Source organism: Panthera pardus, unplaced genomic scaffold (genome assembly GCF_024362965.1).
Source record: "Panthera pardus isolate Hobbes unplaced genomic scaffold, ASM2436296v1 HiC_scaffold_27, whole genome shotgun sequence".
In the NCBI taxonomy this organism is placed as follows: domain Eukaryota; kingdom Metazoa; phylum Chordata; class Mammalia; order Carnivora; family Felidae; genus Panthera; species Panthera pardus.
This window is the reverse complement of record NW_026526843.1, coordinates 119,343,200-119,365,239: the sequence shown is the minus strand read 5'-3', so window position 1 is coordinate 119,365,239 and position 22,040 is coordinate 119,343,200. Positions and strand designations below refer to the sequence as shown.

The 22,040-nt window shown below is 52.8% G+C and overlaps 1 protein-coding gene and 1 long non-coding RNA gene across 4 annotated transcripts in view; one reads left to right on the top strand and one right to left on the bottom strand.

The window, feature by feature from the left end:
* The window catches only part of CD99 (CD99 molecule (Xg blood group)), a 32,134-nt gene extending 13,717 nt beyond the window's left edge, over positions 1-18,417 (bottom strand). The window contains exons 1-2 of one of the 3 annotated variants that reach the window (XR_008418338.1): positions 18,264-18,417; positions 128-160 (exon numbers count right to left, since the gene is read on the bottom strand). Coding sequence is in view for 2 of the 3 variants with exons in the window: in XM_053891877.1 (XP_053747852.1) it covers positions 128-160; positions 18,264-18,330 (100 nt within the window). In the remaining variant the exon portion in view is untranslated. The remainder of the gene's footprint in view (positions 1-127; positions 161-18,263) is intronic. The other 2 variants (XM_053891877.1, XM_053891876.1) reach the window with 2 other exon arrangements.
* A 154-nt stretch (positions 18,418-18,571) lies between these two features.
* LOC109256185 (uncharacterized) lies at positions 18,572-20,545 on the top strand. Its single transcript, XR_008418342.1, has 2 exons — positions 18,572-18,726; positions 19,738-20,545. It is a non-coding gene; the product is annotated as an uncharacterized LOC109256185 (long non-coding RNA).
* Positions 20,546-22,040: the final 1,495 nt, after the last annotated feature.

Here is a 22,040-nt window from a genome sequence, read left to right as displayed (position 1 = left end):
GGCATTGACCCCCGTACAGGCTGTGCTATACTTAACTACGTGCGGGTAAAACTCACTGTCCTGTGTGAGCCTAAATTTTAACATTACCTCCCACTTGTCACAGCTACGAAATTTTAAAAGCACTCACCATCGAGGGCATCCGACAAATCGAAATCCTGGCCTACGAGGCAAAAAAGAAAAAAAAAAAAGTCTGACTACGTATAAGAAACGTACAAACGTGAAAATTAATGAAATACACAGAAAGGGGCTGATGGGTTTTGTGCGGTTGCTGGCGTATGGCAGCTTTAAAATTTTTTTTTTAACGTTTACTTATTTTTTTTTTACTTTTTTTTTTAATGTTTTATTTATTTTTGAGACAGGGAGAGACAGAGCATGAACAGGGGAGGGTCAGAGAGAGGGAGACACAGAATCCGAGGCAGGTTCCAGGCTCCGAGCCGTCAGCACAGAGCCCGACGTGGGGCTCGAACTCACGGACCGCGAGATCGTGACCTGAGCCGAAGTCGGACGCTCAACCGACTGACCCACCCCCCCCCCCCAGGCGCCCCTGGCAGCTTTTTAAAATGTAGGACCAGCTGGGGCTTCTCATCTGGCCCCCATGTCCACATTCACACCCCGAAAAGTAAGACATCGGGGGACGTTCGAAACGGCAATGATCTTAAAACGTAGCTGCAGTTACGAGAGTCAGAAAACGTGCTGATTTGGTCCGAGCCTGATTCATGAACAGCAGACCCCTTGCATTAAATGAGTAACGAGTTCCCACATGATGGAAAACACACAGAGGGAAAACTCGCGCCTCATGTGACCCACGTCTGTGACCACACAGCCGAACTATGCTTCCTGCAGAATCAGCAGACAACCCACAGAACACACACAAAAATATTGCTTAAGCTCCCGGGTCCCCGAGAAGGGGGGAAAGTGCCCTGATGTGCCTTGTTCTTTGATCCCGTTGCTACCGCGTTTATTGAAACCATTTTAGTGCTGTTGTTCAGAAGCCATTTCTGATGGGCTGCAGGAGAGGAAAGGGGACGAGCCTTGGAGAAGCCTGATCGGGCTGTCCGGTCAGCTGTAAGGCCAGTGACGGTACCTGTGAGGTCAGAATGTTAAGGGACACCAGCCCCAGCTCAGGAAGTGCTAGACATTTCAGGCTGCACGAACATCCCTGGGAGCCAGGTCAGGGTGGGGAGGTGTTCGCTTCTATGCGATGTGTGACCCAGGCTGGGGTCTGTGATTGTCCCCTCTGTCGTGTGTGTGTGTGTGTGTGTGTGTGCATGTGTGTGCGCACATGTGCAGGCGTGTGTAGGTGTGGTTTGTGTGTGTGCATGTGTACATGCACGTGCATGGTCTGTGTGCATATGTGTGGATATATACGTGTACGTGGTCTGTGCACTTGTGTGTGGATATATACACACGTGTGCATAGTCTGTGTGAGTGCATACATGTGTATGCATGTGCACATGTGCGTGCATGGTCTGTGTGCATATGTGTGGATATATACGTGTGCATGGTCTGTGTGTGCATGTATGTGTAGATATATACACACATGCACATGGTCTCTGCGTGTGCATGTGTGTACATGTGTACACATGTGCACGGCCTCTGTGTACGTGCATGTGTGTGCCTATATACACATGTGTGCATGGTCTGTGTGTGCATGTGTGGATATATACAGACGTGTGCACGGTCTGTGGGCGTGCATATGTGTGTATACATGTGTACATGCACGTGCATATATATGTCTGCATGGTCTGTGTGTGCATGTGTGGATATATCCACACGTGTGCATGGTCTGTGGGCGTGCATATGTGTGTATGCATGTGTACATGCACGTGCATGCTCTGTGTGCATATGTGTGGATATATACGTGTGCATGGTCTGTGTGCGCATGTGTGGATATATACAGACGTGTGCACGGTCTGTGGTCGTGCATATGTGTGTATGCGTGTGTACATGCGCATGCATGGTCTGTGTGCATACGTGTGGATATATACATGTGCATGGTCTGTGTGTGCATGTGTGTGGATATATACACATGTGCACATGGTCTCTGCGTGTGCATGTATACACGTGTGCACAGCCTCTGTGTGCATGCATGTGTGTGCCTACATACACATGTGTGCATGGTCTGTGTGCGCATGTGTGGATATATACAGATGTGTGCACGGTCTGTGTGCATGCACATGTGTGTATGCATGTGTACATGCGCGTGCATGCTCTGTGTGCATATGTGTGCATATATACATGTGCATGGTCTGTGTGTGCATGCAGGCTGACTGTAACCATCGACTCAGAACTCGCTAATAAAATGCTGCCTCCTCTCCCTGCACAACCTGCCGGGGCAGCTCCTTGAGCTCGTGGGTCCCCTTGGTGCCCCTGCTGCTGACCCCACGTGGCCTCCACACAAACCCTGTAAGAGCAGACGAAGCAGGGGTGGGGGCACCCTGCCAGCCAGCACCCTCCAGCCCCCCACAGCCCCAGGCTGCCCTCTCTGCCGTGGTTCTCCCCCAGAACCCTCTGCAATGCACACCACACAGAAGGTCCCCATACTGTCGCCAAAACAAAGTCTGGAGCCCGCTGCTCCCAGGGACCCCAAGGTCAGCCAAGGGCAGGTCTCACGGCGCACGGGCAAAGGAGCGATGCCCCCTTTCCACCCTGCTCCCCACCCCCCTTGTGCACGCAGAACCCCCTCGAACCCCAGATCAAGAGCTTGGCTGCCAGCTGTTGCACGATTGTGCAGATGTCTGCAAAAGTCACGCACACACATCGAGATCCGCTGAAACCCCCACAGGAACCGGCAAGAAATGCAATGATTCAACAGCCAGCACTCGACGGCCAGGAACACCGCCCAGTGTATTTCCAGCCTGACTTAATCTATCCGTCTACACAGCCCCCGCCGTGCTGCCTGCTCCCCAGACTGCCTCCCGGGGCCGACGGAGCCGGAGGAAACAGCAGCACGTGGGGCCGCCAGGCCCGACCACGCGGAAGGGAGCCTGGGCCCCGGGGCCCGCACTCGGGCACAGAGTCCCCCGTCCAGGAGGAAGCCGGCCGCTGTGAACAAAGCCTGTGCCTCCCCAGACGCCCAACACCCCTCACGGCTGCAGATGTTCGGGGGACCCAGGGTGACTCACACGGGGCGAGGCCACGCCTGGCAGGACACATGCATGAGTCACCCCCACGGCACCTCCCTCCTGCAGCCCCTCCCGACTCACATCGGTGTCACATGGGGACACAGGCCCAGCCACACGCAGTCCCCGAGCCGCCCCCCACCCCCGGGCAGGTGGAATATGGAGTAAGTTATACACATACGTTTGGAATAAGTTTTATACATACGTACATATACGTAGAACATAGGATTCTATGTAGAACTTAAATTATAGACATATACGTGGAAAACGTTATACATATTTACATACGCATACGATATAGAATTATATATAGCATATAGATTTACAGACATATATTTGAAATAAGTTATTGGGGCGCCTGGGTGGCTCAGTCGGTTGGGCGTTCGACTTCGGCTCAGGTCATGATCTCGCGTTCCGTGAGTTCGAGCCCCGTGTCAGGCTCTGTGCTGACAGCTCAGAGCCTGGAGCCCGTTTCACATTCTGTGTCTCTCTCTCTCTCTGCCCCTCCCCTGTTCATGCTCTGTCTCTCTCTGTCTCAAAAATAAATAAATGTTAATAAAAAATAAAAAAAAAAAGAAATAAGTTATGTATATTCACATGTATACAGAATATAAAATTCTATATAGAACATGGGTTCTATATAGAACATAGATTATAGACATATATTTGTAAATATACACCTACATGTATAGAAAACAAGATTGTATATGGAATGCGAAATAGATTATAGACATATTTAGAATAAATTGTATATGCTCACGTATATATACATATGGAATTACACGTAGAATCTGGAAGAAATAATATACATATTTGGAAAAAATTCGCTATATTCACATATATAAAATATAGAATTATATATGGAATATGGAATAAATTATAGACATAATTTGGAATAAATTTTATATGTATATTTACATGGAAATACATATATCCTATTATATTCTAACTATATCTAATATGTAACGATTCTATATACGTAATACATATTCTAAATATATCTGTTCTATATTCATACATATTTCTATATAGAATATAGAATTCCATATACAATATGTAATGAATTATAGATATTAATTTAGAATAAATTGCATTTATATTTACATAAAGCAATATATATAAATATACTTACAATAATAAATGACAACAATTGCAAATTATATAGGTTATACACAGACCTTATAAATCCTATAGCCAAATTATATCTAAACTAGAAGTCACTTACACAAAGAAAATTACAATAGGAACAAAAGATATTTATAATGTATTATAGAAACTGCAAATTATCTGATTTATAATTATACAGAGAAGTTATAAATCATATAAGCAAATATATAGGATTAATTAAAAAAATGTTTTGTAGCATTTATTTATTATTGAGACACAGAGAGACAGAGAATGAACGGGGGAGGGTCAGAGAGAGAGGGAGACACAAAATGGGAAGCAGGCTCCAGGCTCCGAGCTGTCAGCACAGAGCCCGACGCGGGGCTCGAACCCACCAACCCTAAGATCGTGACCTGAGCCGAAGTCGGGCGCTCTACTGAGTGAGCCACCCAGGTGCCCCACAAAAGTATAGAATTAAAACAGAAAGCAAGTCGGGAAAGCAAGCCTCACATCCTCTGTCCCACCCCTTTCTCTCTGCCCCTCCCCTGCTCACATGCACACACACTCTCTCTCTCTGCAAAATAAATAAGCATTAAAAAAACACGTAAATCACACGCGGCTTGCTGGCCCTGCTGGCCTGGACCCTCCACTCTCTCCCCGCTGTGGCTGCTTCCAGACCATCTCCACCGCCCCCTCCCCCCGGAGGGGGAGGCATGGCTCCCCACAGGGCGAGCTCCTATCTGACTCCCAGCCCCCAAGGGTGCTCCCTCCCACTGCTCCCTGCACCCCACCCCCCGCACCTGGACTGGCCCCAAATGACCCCTTAAACGAGCGCAGACATTATCAGCTCACGGAGCCGTCTGCGGCTCCAGAAACTGGCCCGAGGTCCCAAAACAGACTGGACGTTTGTGCCTATTAATTACATGATTCATGCAGGTTACACGGTACGAAGTGTGGGGAACGCTGAATGAGTGGGTACTCGCCCCATCGTTGCTCCTGGGGGATTTGCGCGGTTACCTTCTCCCGCCTTGGGTCATGTGTCCACCAGAGCATCCATCCGCGACCCTGTCGTGCATTACCGCGAGAACTCCTATTCGTACCTCAAAGCCCCGAGAAAATGCTGCCTCCTCCAGGAAGCCCTCTGTCACTCCTCCCGGGTGTAGACTGACGCATTTCCTCGCGAATTCTCAACTCGGGCTGCGGGTGATTTCCTAAGCACGGACGCTCAGGCCATGCTCCAGGCCAATCAGATCAGAGACTCTGTGAGCCGGGACCCAGGCGCCGGTGTCTGAAAGCCCACCGGCATCGCAGGCCTTTAATTCCTTGAGATGCCTTGTCCCTCGCCTCTGATCCCTTGGTCCAGACTCTGCCAACAGCCCGTGTCCCTCCAGCTGGGTCTGCACGCCGCCCGTCACCGAGGGGATCTTGCAGAGCCAAGTGCGAATGTGCACCTGTCTCCTTGCAACCCTCCAGGAGAGTTTCACACACACGTCCTGGCAACCGAGGCCGCCCGTCACGTACCCCTGGGGTTCCACAGCCAGAAATAAGCTGTGTCCCTGCAGCATTCTGTCTCCCCAGCCCGCACACAAGCTACCTGAGACCTCCCCACGGCCCCACCGGCTCCCATACCTTCGTTTGCTGTTTTCAAGCCACTGCCCCAGCCTGAAAAGCCCTCTCCCCCCTTCAGGCTTCTGTTGCTATGATGGTCTATGCAGGGCGCCCAGGGTGGTCTCCACCTGCCAGGAGCTCTCTCTGGCCTCTCTGGGGGACACTGGTCCCTGCTCCCCTCAGCACACCGCACCAGAAGGGGTACCTTCCCTGCCACTCGCCAGGCAGAGAACAGACGATGGGGACCAGGGATTTCTTCTGCAGGCGCCCGAGCCAACAGTGTGGAGAGAATACAGATGCCACTTGACATTCGATCTGTGCTGACGGAAGGCAAGCGGGAGAGCCAGTGGCTGGCTGTGTGGGTAAGCGGACACATGGATGGGTGAGTGGGCTTGTGGGTAGATGGGTGAGCGGATGGATGTGTCAGACAAATACATAAAGGTAGGTGGATGGATGGGTAGACGAGTGGATGGGTGGGTATTTTGATGAATGGATGGCCAGGCACATAGCTGGACAGACAGATGGGTGTATGGATGGATGGGTGGATGGATGGATGCACAGATGGATAGGTATGTGGGTAGGTGCGTGGATAAACAGGTAGGTGGCTGGCTGGCTGGCTGGCTGACTGGATGGATGGATGAATGGATAAGTGGATGGATGGATGGATGGATGGATGGAGGGGAGGGATGAATATAGGGGAAGGATGGATGGATGCATGGATGGTTGGTTGAATGGGTGGATGGATGGAGGGGAGGGATGGATGGATGGATGGATAGATGGATGGATGGATGGATTGATAGATGGATGGATGGATGGATGGTTGAATGGATGGGTGGCTGGGTGGATGGAAAGATGGGTGGGTGGGTGGATGGATGGATGGATGGATGGATGGACAGGTGGACAGGTGGATGGATGGATGGGAGAACAGTTAGATGGATGGATGGATGGATGGATGGATAAATGGGTGGGCTGCTGGACAGAAGGATGGATACATGAATGTGTAGATGAAAGAAATGATGGACGGATGGATGGATGTATGGGTGGTTGGATGGATGGATGGGTGAGTGGGTGGGTGGATAAGTGGATGGATGATGGATGGGCAGATAAGTGGATGGGTGAATGGATAGGTGGATGGTTGGATGGGTAGATGGATGAATGGATGGGTGGCTGGGTGGACGGAAAGATGGGTGGGTGGGTGGATGGATGGATGGATGGATGGATGGATGGATGGATGGATGGACAGGTGGACAGGTGGATGGATGGATGGGAGAAGAGTTAGACAGATGGATGGATGGATGGATGGATGGATGGATGGATGGATGGATAAATGGGTGGGCTGCTGGACAGATGGATGGATACATGAATATGTAGATGAAAGAAATGATGGACGGATGGATGGATGGATGGATGGATGGATGCACAGATGGATAGGTATGTGGGTAGGTGCGTGGATAAACAGGTAGGTGGCTGGCTGGCTGGCTGGCTGGCTGGATGGATGGATGGATAAGTGGGTGGATGGATGGATGGATGGATGGATGGATGGATGGAGGGGAGGGATGAATATAGGGGAAGGATGGATGGATGCATGGATGGTTGGTTGAATGGGTGGGTGGATGGATGGATGGATGGATGGATGGATGGATGGATGGATAGATGGATGGATGGATGGATTGATGGATGGATGGATGGATGGTTGAATGGATGGGTGGCTGGGTGGATGGAAAGATGGGTGGGTGGGTGGATGGATGGATGGATGGATGGATGGATGGATGGATGGATGGTTGAATGGATGGGTGGCTGGGTGGATGGAAGGATGGGTGGGTGGGTGGGTGGATGGATGGATGGATGGATGGAGGGGAGGGATGAATATAGGGGAAGGATGGATGGATGCATGGATGGTTGAATGGGTGGATGGAGGGGAGGGATGGATGGATGGATGGATGGTTGAATGGATGGGTGGCTTGGTGGATGGAAGGATGGGTGGGTGGGTGGGTGGATGGATGGATGGATGGAGGGGAGGGATGAATATAGGGGAAGGATGGATGGATGCATGGATGGTTGGTTGAATGGGTGGATGGATGGAGGGGAGGGATGGGTGGCTGGGTGGATGGAAAGATGGGTGGGTGGGTGGGTGGATGGATGGATGGATGGATGGATGGATGGACAGGTGGACAGGTGGATGGATGGATGGGAGAAGAGTTAGACAGATGGATGGATGGATGGATGGATGGATGGATGGATGGATGGATAAATGGGTGGGCTGCTGGACAGATGGATGGATACATGAATATGTAGATGAAAGAAATGATGGACGGATGGATGGATGTATGGGTGGTTGGATGCATGGGTGGATGGGTGCGTGGATGGGTGGTTGGATGGATGGATGGGTGAGTGGGTGGGTGGATAAGTGGATGGATGATGGATGGACAGGTGTATGGGCAGATAAGTGGATGGGTGAATGGATAGGTGGATGGTTGGATGGGTAGATGGATGGATGGATGGTTAGATGGGTGGATGAGTGAGTGGATGAACTGATGGATGGATTGATGGATGGATGGGTGGATGGATGGACGATAGATACATACATACATACATACATACAATGATAGATGGATGGGTGGACAGATTGACAGAATGGATGGAAAGCCAGGACGGATGGACAAATAGCTACCTGGGTGGTAGACACATGGCCAAGAGACATAGAGCAGCCTGTCTCCAGGGGCTCCCAGGTGGAGGTGTACACGTCTCCTTGCTCTGAAAGCAGCTGGACTCATCACCGCAAATCGTGAGCATATATCAGCCACCAGGAAAGGAGGGTCACAACACAGGTAGCCGGCCTGGGGCTGGGGAAGGGATCGGGGACAGGGAATACAGACAGGAACTCGAGCCTTAGCTGAGCACCCTGTGCCCTGCTGCTAGACAGGAAGCTCCTGTGTGTACCTCTTGGGATGCCAGCACCACCTTCCCTAAGGTGCCACGCCCGAGCCTCTCTCCAAGTCAGGCGTACGTAGACAACAGCTTCCAAACCAGCTCCCTCTGGTTGCACGCGTGGTATCTCCAGTGCTCTCTGTATCTGGAACCTCTCCTTATTTTCTCCTCGCCGTACGTGTCCTCCTTCACTCTTACCTTTTGTGATATGGCCATTTGCCCAGACTCTCAGATGGAAGAGCCCCCCTTCACTCCTGCCAGCTCCTTCCTCAAATATTGCATCCGTCACCAAATCCTGTTGATTTCATCTTCTGAATCTTTCTCGATTCATGCTCCTTTCTCCATTTCTGCCTTGTTTTTGTTTGTTTGAGACTCATACCCGTCCCCCTAACATTTTTCTCAGAGAAATGCAAGAGCCCTTAACTACTCTCTGCCCTGACTCGTGAGGCCCTTTTAGGAGGGCTGGACACTCCTTCTCAGAATACTTCACGTTTTAATGCACAGGAGAAAATACACGCAGGGTCGCAGAGGAAGCCAGTTGCATTAAGCCAGTTCTCTGTCCTGATGCCTGAGCGAAGGTTGCACCTGCAGACCGGCTCAGTGACCCTGAGGTTCTCAGAGAACCTCCGAGGTTCTCAAGCCTGGCCCCACAGCGGGGTCCCCTGAGAGTCTGGAGGAATCACTCTTGCCCAGCCCCATCTGTGTAATCTGGTTTATGCTGGATGGCAAGACCAGAGCCTTGGGGCCACCTGGGCTCAGGTGTTGGAGCTGCACTGAGATCTCCAGGTGTGGCTGCATAGACCACAGAGGGAGATGCCTTTCTCAGTAATGTGGCTTCACAGAGAAAAACAGGACATTGTCCTATATTTAGAGAAACTTAACTCCCCTGAATCCTGTTGGGAACTTATCCAAGACCAGTCACCGAGGCCTCTCCAACTCCTCATGGATTCTATATTGTGTCCACCCACCCATCCATCCGTCATCCATCTGTTCATACATCCAACCCATCTATTCTATCTATCTACCTATCTATCCACCTCAACATCCATCCATCCATATATCCTCCCATCCATACATCTATCCATCCGTCATATCTATCTATCTATCTATCCATCTATCCATCCATCCATATCTATCTATCTATCTATCTATCTATCCATTCACCCATCCATCATATCTATCTATCTATCTATCCATCCATATCTATCTATCTATCTATCTATCTATCCATCCATATCCATCTATCTATCTATCTATCTATCTATCTATCTATCTATCTATCCATTCACCCATCCATCATATCTATCTATCTATCCATCCATATCCATCTATCTATCTATCTATCCATCATATCTATCTATCTATCTATCTATCTATCCATCTATCCATCCATATCTATCTATCTATCTATCTATCTATCTATCTATCTATCTATCCATTCACCCATCCATCATATCTATCTATCTATCCATCCATATCTATCTATCTATCTATCCATCCGTATCCATCTATCTATCTATCTATCTATCTATCTATCTATCCATTCACCCATCCATCATATCTATCTATCTATCTATCTATCCATCCATATCCATCTATCTATCTATCCATCATATCTATCTATCTATCTATCCATCCATTCACCCATCCATCATATCTATCTATCTATCTATCTATCTATCTATCTATCCATCCATGCATCCATTCACCCATCCATTATATCTATCTATCTATCCATCCATATCTATCTATCTATCCATCCATATCTATCTATCTATCTATCCATCCATATCTATCTATCTATCTATCTATCTATCTATCTATCCATCCATCCATTCACCCATCCATCATATCTATCTATCTATCTATCTATCTATCTATCTATCCATCCATGCATCCATTCACCCATCCATTATATCTATCTATCTATCTATCCATCCATATCTATCTATCTATCTATCCATCCATTCACCCATCCATCATATCTATCTATCTATCTATCCATCCATATCTATCTATCTATCTATCTATCCATCCATATCTATCTATCTATCTATCTATCTATCTATCCATCCATTCACCCATCCATCATATCTATCTATCTATCTATCTATCTATCTATCCATCCATTCACTCATCCATTATATCTATCTATCTATCTATCTATCTATCCATCATATCTATCTATCTATCTATCCATCATATCTATCTATCTATCTATCTATCCATCCATCATCCATGCATTCATCCATCATCATATCTATCCATCTATCATCATCTATCCATTCATCATTATGTATCTACCCATCCATCATCCATGCATTCATACATCATATCTATCTATCCATCAATCCATCCAACCATCGTCATTATCTATTCTATCTATCCATCCATCCATCCATCCATTCACCCATGCATTATACCTATCTATCTGTCTACCCATCTATCCATCCATCCAACCATCCATTGTCATGATGTATCTATTCTGTCTATCCATCCATCATCCATGCATTCATCCACCATCATATCTGTCCATCATCATCATCTATCCATTCATCATTATGTATCTATCTACGCATCCATCCATCATCCATGCATTCATCCATCATAATATGTATCCATCTATCCATCTATCCTTCATTATCTATCTACCTATATATTCATCATCATTTTCTATGTATCTATGTATGCACATATCCGTATATCCATCTTGCATTCATTTATTTATCCATCCATCCATCCATCCATCCATCCATGCATTCTGTCTATCCATCCATCCATCATCCATGCATCCATCCATCATCGTATCTATCTATCCATCCATCCATCCACCCATTGTCATTATCTATCTATCTATCTATCTATCCACTAATTATCAATCTGTGAATCTATCCATCCTTCATGTGAAATGTACCATTTATCATCTACAATCAATCATCAAGCCATCAATCATCAATCCCAAGCTTCAGGTGCTACCTTACTCCAGCCGGCCCATGGGTCCTTAAGTAAGTTCCCAGCAGGAAGGGGCTGGGGCCTCAACTCTCTTGCAGCCCCACTCACTGAGACCCCATGGTCTCCTTCCTTTCCTGCCTTGGATCGTTCCCCTTACCTCCTCCCTTCTTTTGCTGGGGTGCGCTGGGGCCCAGCGTGAGGGGAGCTTGGGGCAAACACCACGGTTTGTGTTCACACTGAGAACAGAACACAGCCCCTCTCTTTAAGAGAAGGCAGGTGACAGCCACAGAAGGAGACCGGCCGTTTCGGGGTTCTTGTAGAATCTACAAAATCAACTTGCCCGCGAGGCCCCGTGTCCCAAAGACAACATAGTCTACTTATTCTCTGTGAGCCAATATCGCGGGTCCACGGTGCATATGTTCTGCTACACAGCCCTTGCCCTTGCCACGGACCAGCCATCCCACCACAGGGATGGGGACCAAACAGAAGAAGCCAGGAATCTCGGGCCTCGTCATCTCGGGATGAGTAAGGACTTCCCGAGGGGCCGAACGCAGCCGCTCTGCCTCTTGGGCTGACTTCCCAGGGAGGGCAGTTCACTGAAGGAATTACAATTATTGTTTTTCGAAAAGTACTCTGAAGGATCCACGAGCACGTTTGCACACGCGCTTCTCGGAAACGAAGGGATCCGATCCCAAACTTCCGAGGCCAGAAAGGAACGTGACTGAGAGGCGTCTGGATCATGCGAGTGCATTTAAACACTTGTGCCTGCCACCCGGGGTCACGAATACGGAAGCCTCAGGCATGCACTTAGCGGGGCTCGTGAAGAACATACGGACGGTTTATCCTCTGGCGAACTTTCTTCTTTTCCAAGGCCGCCGGCCGCACGGGAAACTCACAGCCCGACAGCGGGTCCCGAGCTGCCGTTTGAGAAACACACTGGTTTGAGGTCTGACTCGCGGAGCGGGGGGAGGGGAAAGGAAGCATGTGGTTTCCTGTTTAGGGGATTTTAATAATACGTCTAGCGGGGCCACACTAGGGAGTGTGGCAAGGCTGAGTCGCGCCCAGGCGCGGCTGAAACGCACCCGTGCCGCCGTCTCCCAAATCTAGTCTAACGACTGGGCAAGCTAAGAGCAAAAGACTCAAGTAAGGGACGTCCTCCGTGTCCAGAGCGGTGGAGGATCCTGTGAACGCGCTGCATCCAAATGGGAACCGGGCTCAGTCTCCGTTCACCCGCGACGCGCACGCGGGAAACACCCGGAGGGGCTGGTGCATCAGCCAACGCGCCCAAGCCATATGGCAGCACGGGGACACCAACGGTCGACCCGCCTTCAGCGCGCGGCCCTCGGGGGGCGCTATGACCCGGCCCGCACGGGGGGGCTGGTGTGTGGGTCAGGGCTGATGTCAATGGAAAAGAGTCCCCCGGTGGAAACGGGGAACCACATGAGGGAACCGTTCTCCTTGACTCCAGAATCTGGTTCTTTCTCAAGCGCAAGGAAATGCGGGTCTAAACGAGCCGCTCACGTGCACAGTGGGCAGTCTCAGCGGAGCCACGGGCAAGTGGTGGTTTTCTGTGTCTGCCACGTGGGCGGATTGCTTGTGGAGCACACATGCGTGCGCACACATGCATGCACACGCGCACACACACGCGTGCGCTCGTACACACGCCTGTGCGCACACACACGCTCACCCGCACACACACAAGCGTGCACGTACACACACGTGCACTCGGACACACGCCTGCACACACACACACGCTCACCCGTGCACACACAAGCATGCACGTACACACGCGCGCACTCGGGCACACACGCCTGCACACACATGCGTACACACACACGCTCACCCGCGCCCACACACAAGCGTGCACATACACACGCGTGCACTCAGACACACGCCTGCACACACACACACGCTCACCCGTGCACACACAAGCGTGCACGTACACATGCGTGCACTCGGACACACTCCTGCACACACATGTACGCACACATGCACACACAAGCATGCACATACACACGCGCGCACTCGGACACACACGCCTGCACACACACACGCTCACCTGTGCACACACAAGCGTGCACATACACACGCGTGCACTCAAACACCCGCCTGCACACACACGTATGCACGCATGCACACACAAGCATGCACATACACACGCGCGCATTCGGACACACGCCTACACACAACACGCTCACCTGCGCACACACAAGCGTGCACATACACGTGTGCACTCTCAACATTCATGCATATGTGCACAGATGGGCATCCACACAATGTGTGTGCACACACGCACAAGCACTCACACACGCACATATGTACAAACACACATGCAGCATGTGCACACGTACCAACACACTCGTGCATACACAAACACGTGTGCGTGCACACAGGTGTGCACATGCCTGCATACACACACATCCAAACATGCACACATGCACAGATGCACACAATACATGCATACACACATGCACATGCACACACACGTACACAACGCACATAATGCATGCATACATGCACGCACGGTCACACACGTGCACACACAATACATGCATACATGCACGCACACACGTGCACAGAGTACATACACGCATGCACACACGTACACGTGCACACACAGTACGCGCATACATGCACGCACACACACGCACACACAGTGCATGCATACACACACGCGCACACACGTACACATGCACGCACACGCACACACAGTGCATGCATACACACACGCACACACACGTACACATGCACACACAATACATGCATACGCGCACGCACGCACACACACGCAGGCACGGTGTTTTGGTCACAAGCTTGCTGCATAACCACACTGCTCTCTGGCCCCTCTCCTTCCCTGGAAACGCTGTCTGGAAGGGGAGGAGACCTTGTGTGTGCTCACAACCCCACAACAACACCCTTCCTGTCCCTTTGCATTTCTCCGGACAAGTAACACCAGCAGGAAAGACTTGTTTCCGCAGGTTCCCTGGGGATTAAAATGCCTGCTGGCCCTTGTCAAGCCTGTGTCATTCTGGGGTTTCGCAAAAGCCCCTCTGTATGTGGAATGTGTTTCCCACACTCCCCCCCTGCCCCCACCGCCCCCGAAAGGACTTCTGGAGCCCCATAAACACACGCTCTGTTGTCAACCCCAGAACTGGGTCAGGACGGCCCTGAAGGATCTCTGATTCACGTGGGGCAGGTGCCCAGATGTCAGAACAAAGCACAGGAGGACCCAGGGAGGCGGCCTGCGCCCCGTGTGTCTGTCCGACCACCCCCCCCCCCCCCACGCACGCGCTGGGCCCCCTGTAAAACGCTGGTCCGCTCCGTGAGCATCGGGATGATTCCACGCAGACCCAAAAAGCTGAGGAATTTTGAGCCTCCGAACGTCCGTCCGCCTAAGTCACAAACCACCTAGGACTCTTTTCCCCCTACAGGAAGCCACGTGAACTGGAAACTCTCCGCAGGAGGAAACACCAGGATCCCCACGTGGGTGCGAACCAGAGGCCCCCCCACCCTCACAGATCCCGCTCGACATCCCGCCCGGACTCCTGGATGCGGGCTTGGTTAAAACGTAGTGCGTGAGCCACATTCTTTACTAAATGAGAGCAGGCAGCCAACAGAGAATCCGGATGAAGATAAAAAAAAATCTACAAAAACTGTTTTCCTATCTCGAGATGCACACACACACACACACACACACACACACACACACAGAAAGTGTTAGCAGCATCGACTGAAGACTGAAAAAAACAAAAGCCACAGGGCAGAGGTCAGTGAAGGGCAGTTAAGTTTTATCAGAGCCCAAAGGGCAGGCGGTCAAACAGGCGGGATCGTCAAGGCCCTGTCTTCTGGCAAGAAAGGCAGAGACGAGACGAGAGCCACCAGGAAGGTGCACAAAAAAAGCTGACGGCTCGCTTTTGACACTCTCCCTGGGATGGGGCTTCCTGGGCACTGTAGGCTGAAGCCAATGGTCTGTGGTCTCCACTCACCACACACCAGGGGCCCCCCTCCCCTTCATGGTGAAATCCCTGCTCTGGGAGAGTCAAAACTGCCTCTTGTTTCCTTCCGAGGGTCTCCACTCCAGCGGGAATTTCAGAAGAAACCCAGGAACCCGGGATCCCGGGTCCCAAGGCCTCTGAAACCCGCCCTGTACTATTAAAAACAAAGGTCCCTCCCCAGGCTCAAGGGGCTTTTGCAGCCAGCGTGGAGCCCAAGCCAGACACGTATTTCTGTAGGAAAGTGTCTTCTGACCTTCACCAACTCCAAAGCGCTTCAGCGATCAAAACCCATTGGTGTGTTTGTAGCAGCACAGCCCTGCCCCCAACCCCACCGGTAAGAGGTGGCCGGAAGGACCCGGGTAAGACGATGGACGGACGGGACGCGTACTACAGCCCCATTCTTTCTCTGCTCTTTTGGGGCAAGGCTGGCTCCCATCGCCTCCCCCACCACGGGGTCACCAGTAATTTTCTTTTCTTATTTTTTTTAACGTTTATTTATTTTTGAGACAGAGACAGAGACAGAGAGACAGAGAGAAACAGTGTGAGTGGGGGAGGGGCAGACAGAGAGGGAGACAGAGAATCCGAGGCAGGTTCCAAGTACTGAGCTGTGAGCACGGGGCCCACGCGGGGCTCGAACCCACAAACCGCGACATGACCTGAGCCACTGAGGTGCCAGAGATTTTAGTAAAATCATCGCCAATCTTGGAGTTTCCCAGCACAATCTACGGAAACCAGGTGACTCCGGGCTAACCAGGCTATGGTTTTTTCTTTAAAAAAAAAAAAAAAAAAATCACAAAATGACTAGTTTGGGGCCCCAAGAATCTAAGGCTGCCCCCCACCCAGACCCGGAACCCCAGAGCTGTGAGCAAACACCATGGCTACTCCAGACTTTCCCCCTCACCCCACGCAGGTCTTGGACTCTGGGACCGTCCCCTTTTCTTGCAGCCCTGTGTCCTGTGGGCCTGTTTTCATGTTCCTCCAACCCCAGCGGATGGCACATCCTAGAGCCACCAAAGGCACTTCTCCATTTCCCGCACACAGGAGGAGCTCCGTGGGCCAGACGCCAGTCAGCAAACCCCCCCCCCCCCCCCCGGAACCCCGGGAAAGTTCCTTGGAACAGGAGCCATGCAATTGAACAGCAGAAATACAACCACCCGGGGAGACACAAGCAGCAGCCAGGGGCAGATGAAGAAACGCATTTCTTTAAGGAAGAAGGAGGCACAACTTGGAAACGCATGCCAGGCCCTCCCCAGCAGGCTGTAAAGTGTTCCAACACATCCCCCACAGACCAGAATTCATCTTCCCTAAAGCCAGCGCAGGGCGGGCATCAAGCCCGTTTCAAAAGCGCAAACATTCCCCACATCGCAGATCTTTCCTGAACCAAGCAGGAGGCCAAGGACGCAAAACATAACCCCACGCCCCCGCCCCCGCGCGGAGCCAGGCGTCACTAACACAAGGAACCTTCCCAGCACAATCCAGACCTCGTGTCGCGATCCCTGTTCCCAAAATGTGTCCTCCTCTCATCATCAGACCTGTGCTGACAAGACTCTGCCCCGCCTGGCTGTGTCCTAAAAATCTAGCCATATTAACAGGAGGAAAAAAAAAAAAATCATAATAATCGTCCAGCGGTGGGGGGGGGGGGAGGCTTTAAAAACGCCACGTCCAGCAAAATCCAGCTCTCCTTTGGAAAGGAGAGAGAGAGACAGAGAGAAACATGATCCCAGATGCCGCTTGCAAAGGCGAACGCCCCGAAAACACAGGCAAAGGAGCAGAAACACGCCGGGCCGGCGCGCAAAGCGAGGGTGGTGGGGTCACGGCCCCTTTCCGTCTCCTGGTGTCCTGACACTTTCCCCGCGTTTTCCGAATTATTTCCTGGAGCGCACGCAAATCTGCTGAGGCCACACGTCTGTTTCCAGCGGGCGCGCAGCACAGCGCCCAGGTCCCCAGGGCAGCGTGCGCACACAGGGCTGGTGAGCGCGCCCGGAGCTCCAAGTTCGCCCTAAGTCCCCCCACCCCCGCTCCCCCCGGCTGGGGCCGGCTGCACAGCCCAGTCCAAATTTAGGCCCGGAGTGCAGGGCGTGGCTCCCCGCGCAGGAACAAAGACTGGGGCCCGGGAGAGCGCCGGGGGGACCAGGACCGCTACGGGGGGGGGGGGGGGGGGGGGAGACCGGGACCTAAGAAGTCACCCGCCTGAGGGCATCCAGGGCCCCCCGGCTCCCCCGGGGAACCTCCAACTGCCCGAGTTTCTGATTTTGGAAACACTCAGCGCCCTGGGCCTCTGGAACAAGTCCACACCCGCCCAGAAAGAAAGTTGCACAGTGGTGCCGCCTCCCGGGGCGTTGGCTACCCGCTGGCACAGCGCGTCCCGTTCGTCCCGCGGGGAGGAGGGTTCCGGGGTCCCCGCTGCGCCCCTGCACCCGCCCCCCACTGTGCGCCCCCGAGGCCCTCCCCGGGGTGGTGGGGGGTGCCCGGACGCGCGTCCCCACGCCTGTCCCCCGGCTGGCCCGCGCCCCCTGCACCGCGCCCCACCCCCAGGCCCCCACAGATGGCTCACCCCGAGCGGGCACCAGCGTGCCGAGCAGGCCGACCAGCAGCAGCGCGACGGCGGCCCGGGGAGCCATGGTGCGGCCGGCGGGCGCCGCGCAGGAACCGTCCCGGGAGTGGCACGCGCGGGCGGCGGCGGCGAGAGTGCCCCCGGGGCGGGGCGCGCGGAGGGAGGGAGTAGGGGGGGGAGGGAGGACAGGGAGGAGTGGGGGGGAGGGAGCACGGGGAGGGGAGGGCCCGCGCTCTGGCCCCGCCCCGGTCTCGGCTCGCCCCTCCCGCGGCCTCCGGAGAGCACCCGGGGCGGGCGGGGCGCAGGGGAGGGGCTAGCGGGGGAGGAGCGGTAACCTGGGGCGGTCCCGAAAGGAGCCAGCGACCGCCGTCCCTGCTCCGAAACTGGGGCCCCCGCCCGCCCCTAACACCCCCAGGGCAGCCCTGAAGAGAAGCGAGGAATCCCCCAGCGCCGTGCTCAGAAGGTGGGGACCCCCACCCGCTCCTAACACCCCCAGCGCTGAGGAGAAGCGAGGGACCCCCCCCCCACAACTCCGAGCTCGGACAGTGGGGACCCCTCCGTGTGTCCACAGACTCCTCCAGCCCCTCACTGGCCCCTCCCCCCGACGAACAGGAAGCAAACCTTTACAAGTAGCGGGAGCCCCCGCCCTGCCCCTAATGGGACCCTGGGGCCACCTTGGGGGGGGGGGGGGAACAAAGTGAAATCCTTTCCTTTCCCGCGAGAGCTGGGTCCCTGTCCCCCGCGAAGACCCCACTCCCATCCCGAAGTCCAGTCTGAACTGACACAGCCCGGAGCTCGGGGTGCAGGCTTTGGGGGCGCAGGGCAGGCCCCACTCCCCAGTCTCAATGGGGACTCCCCCTGCAGGAGCCTCCGGAAGCCTCTCCCCAGCCCACGCGGGAGGGGGGGGGGAGAGGCTTTTCCAGCCCGAGGGGGGAGGGGGGAGAGGCTTCCCCGGCCCCAGGGGGGGAGGGGCCTGTGGCGGGGAGAGGGGGTGTGGAGGGGGGAGAGGCTTCCTCTGCCCAAGAAAGTGTGGGGAGGGGGAGGGGGAGAGAGAGAGAGGCAGGAAACCCCTCCCCTTCCCCTCAGGAGGTGCTGGGGCCCTGATGGGTCACTGTGCAGGTCACAGGCCAGCAGTGCTGGGGCTGGACCCCCGCCCAGACTATCAATATATATATATATATGTATTTAATTGAGATGTTAGCTTAATATTCTGTCCGTGTGTATTCAGGATGCAGAACATCTCGTCCGCAGAAAAATCCCTGAGTCAGATGCCTGCCTTGGCCCTGCAAACCCTCCTACCGGCTGGCCAGGCTCCCACTCGGCACACCCTTCCCCTCGGGGGTCACCCGCCTAGCTGCTGCCACCTTCTGTCACCTCCGTGACTCAGACAGAGGGGACGCACGGCAGAGGCATTGCGTTGCACCCCAGGGCCCCCCCTTAGACAACTGCAGCAGGGAAGTTTTCTGGCTTCTAGGCCGGCAGAAAGTCAAACGTCAGGTTGTGGATTCAGACGCATGAATTTCACGGAATCCTTTCTCATCAAAACAACAGTCATCTGCCTTGGGGGTCAATCTGGGTGGACTGCCCAGCGGAGACCACGTGTGCCCCCAGCCCCCACTGACCCGCTCAAGGCATCTGTCTCTCCTCATTCCCCTCTCCCTGGCCACAGCCTTGGGGCCAGAGGAGGGTGTGGACCCTGGGCCGGGGCAAACAGTAGGCTCTCCCGTGGAGCAAAGGGACGCTGGAGCTGGTGCAGCCCTTTTGGCACCTTGAGGTAAGTCAGCCTCGGAATAATGCATGCATGAAAGAAACCACCCGCTTTGTACCAAAGTCAAAACCCAGAGACCCCTCCCCAACCCTGGGGAAGTTTCCAGTCCAGCCCTGTCATGTTCAAAAGAAAACCTCAGCCTGGCCAGTCCTTAACCTCTGTCACGGGCTGCGCGAGGACTCAAACTCCTCTGTTGACACCACCCTGAATGTTCCAGAACGTTCTGCAGGCAGGGCGCGCATTTTATCCCCAAGGGGCTAGGTCTCCATCATCTGTCACTTGCACCGAGTGCCAGGCTTTGAGGATTGTTGTTTTATTTTATTTTTTTTTCAATTTATGTTCATCCCCACAGGCATTTTGAAGACTTTTCTTTGTAATTCGTTAAGTGGGCTTTTGTTTTTTTCAAGCGCTCCCTTCCTTGGCTCAAACTAAAAAATTTCCATCACATTTTCCGGACACTCTGACATCAGGAAGCCCTGAGTTCCAGCATCAAAATTAAATGAATTGGAGAAGCTTCCGGAGTTGTATCCAAACACCAGGGAACACATCTTTGAAGGGCATAGGCTGAGACAGACAGATGGACGAGGGAGGGAGCTCGACTCAGAACAGGCTTCTTGGTCTGCATGCGTTATACTGGTTCAGCCTGGGGACAGGATGGGGACAGTGTGAGCCTGTTTGCGTCCGTGTAACACACACACACACACACACACACACACAGAGTAGCCCTTCTCCCACTTTCTAGGGACGATCCTTTGTTGATCACAGGGCTTTGTATATTTACCTGGAAAAACTGGGGTGGGTGGTGAAGGTGACGGCCGCACACCTATTCACGAAGGGGCGGAAGTCACCTTAAGGTGACAGGGTCCAGGTCCTGACTGATGGAGCTCACAAAGGTCAGCAGGGGGGCAGTATTATCAATAGTCCGGCTCGTGCTGGTGTCCTGCCGGGGGAGTCCAAAGACGCTTAAAAATCCTGCAGAAATTCCTTGGGAACGCGAGCCAGGTGAGTCTGGACTGTGGAAACGGCACGCGGGGCTGAACGCCAGGTTTCCGGTCTCTGAGTCAGTTGGGTTATCTCCTGCCCGGGTAGACGCTGGTTTTTCCATTCCTTGGTTCCCATAAAATCGTTAACCACTGAGGTTCTTGTAATTCTGTGTCGTTCTGACACCTGCAACCAAGTGGTGCATGAAGGGTGAAGGGGCACAAAATAGTTGGGGGGCACCTAAACGGACGTGCCTTCTGTAAGAAAGACTCTGTCTTATCTTTCTTTCCCCGGAAGCGGGGTAGGGACCCCTAACACTGTCAACCCCTCGACCTCTCCCGGTCCTTCTCTCCTTCTGAAGAATGGTTTTGGGGAGTTCGGTTTCCAAGGAGGATACACATAAATACACCAAGAACACCCCAAACCCGTGCACATTGCCTAGAAACGCTCTCTGGGCTGTCCAAACCTGTAGTCGGGACGATTTCTTATAAGGCGAGGGATGTCTTTGTTATCTGTATTTGCTAACCTCTCTGCACTGCATCTGTATTAGTTTGTGTTTTTTCTTAATTTTTTTAATGTTTGTTTCTGAGAGAGAGAGAGAGAGAGAGAGAGAGATCAGGGGAGGAGCAGAGAGAGAGGGATACACAGAATCCAAAGCAGGCTCTAGGCTCCCAACTGTCAGCACAGAGCCTGACTGGGATAGATGGGTGGGTGGGTGAATGGATGAGTGGGTAGATGGATGGTGAATGAAAGATAGGTGGCTTGGATTGGCCAATGGATGGATGCATGGATGGGTATGTGAATGGATGGATGGGTGCCTGGATGGATGACTGGGTGAATGCATGGATGGATGCATGGATGGACGGATGGATGCATGTGTGGATAGATGGATGGATGGATGGATGGATGGATGGATGCATGTGTGGATGGATGGATGGATGGATGGATGGATAGATGGATGGATGAATGGGTAGATGGATGGATGGATGGACAGATAGAAGGATGGATAGATGATGGATGGATGAATG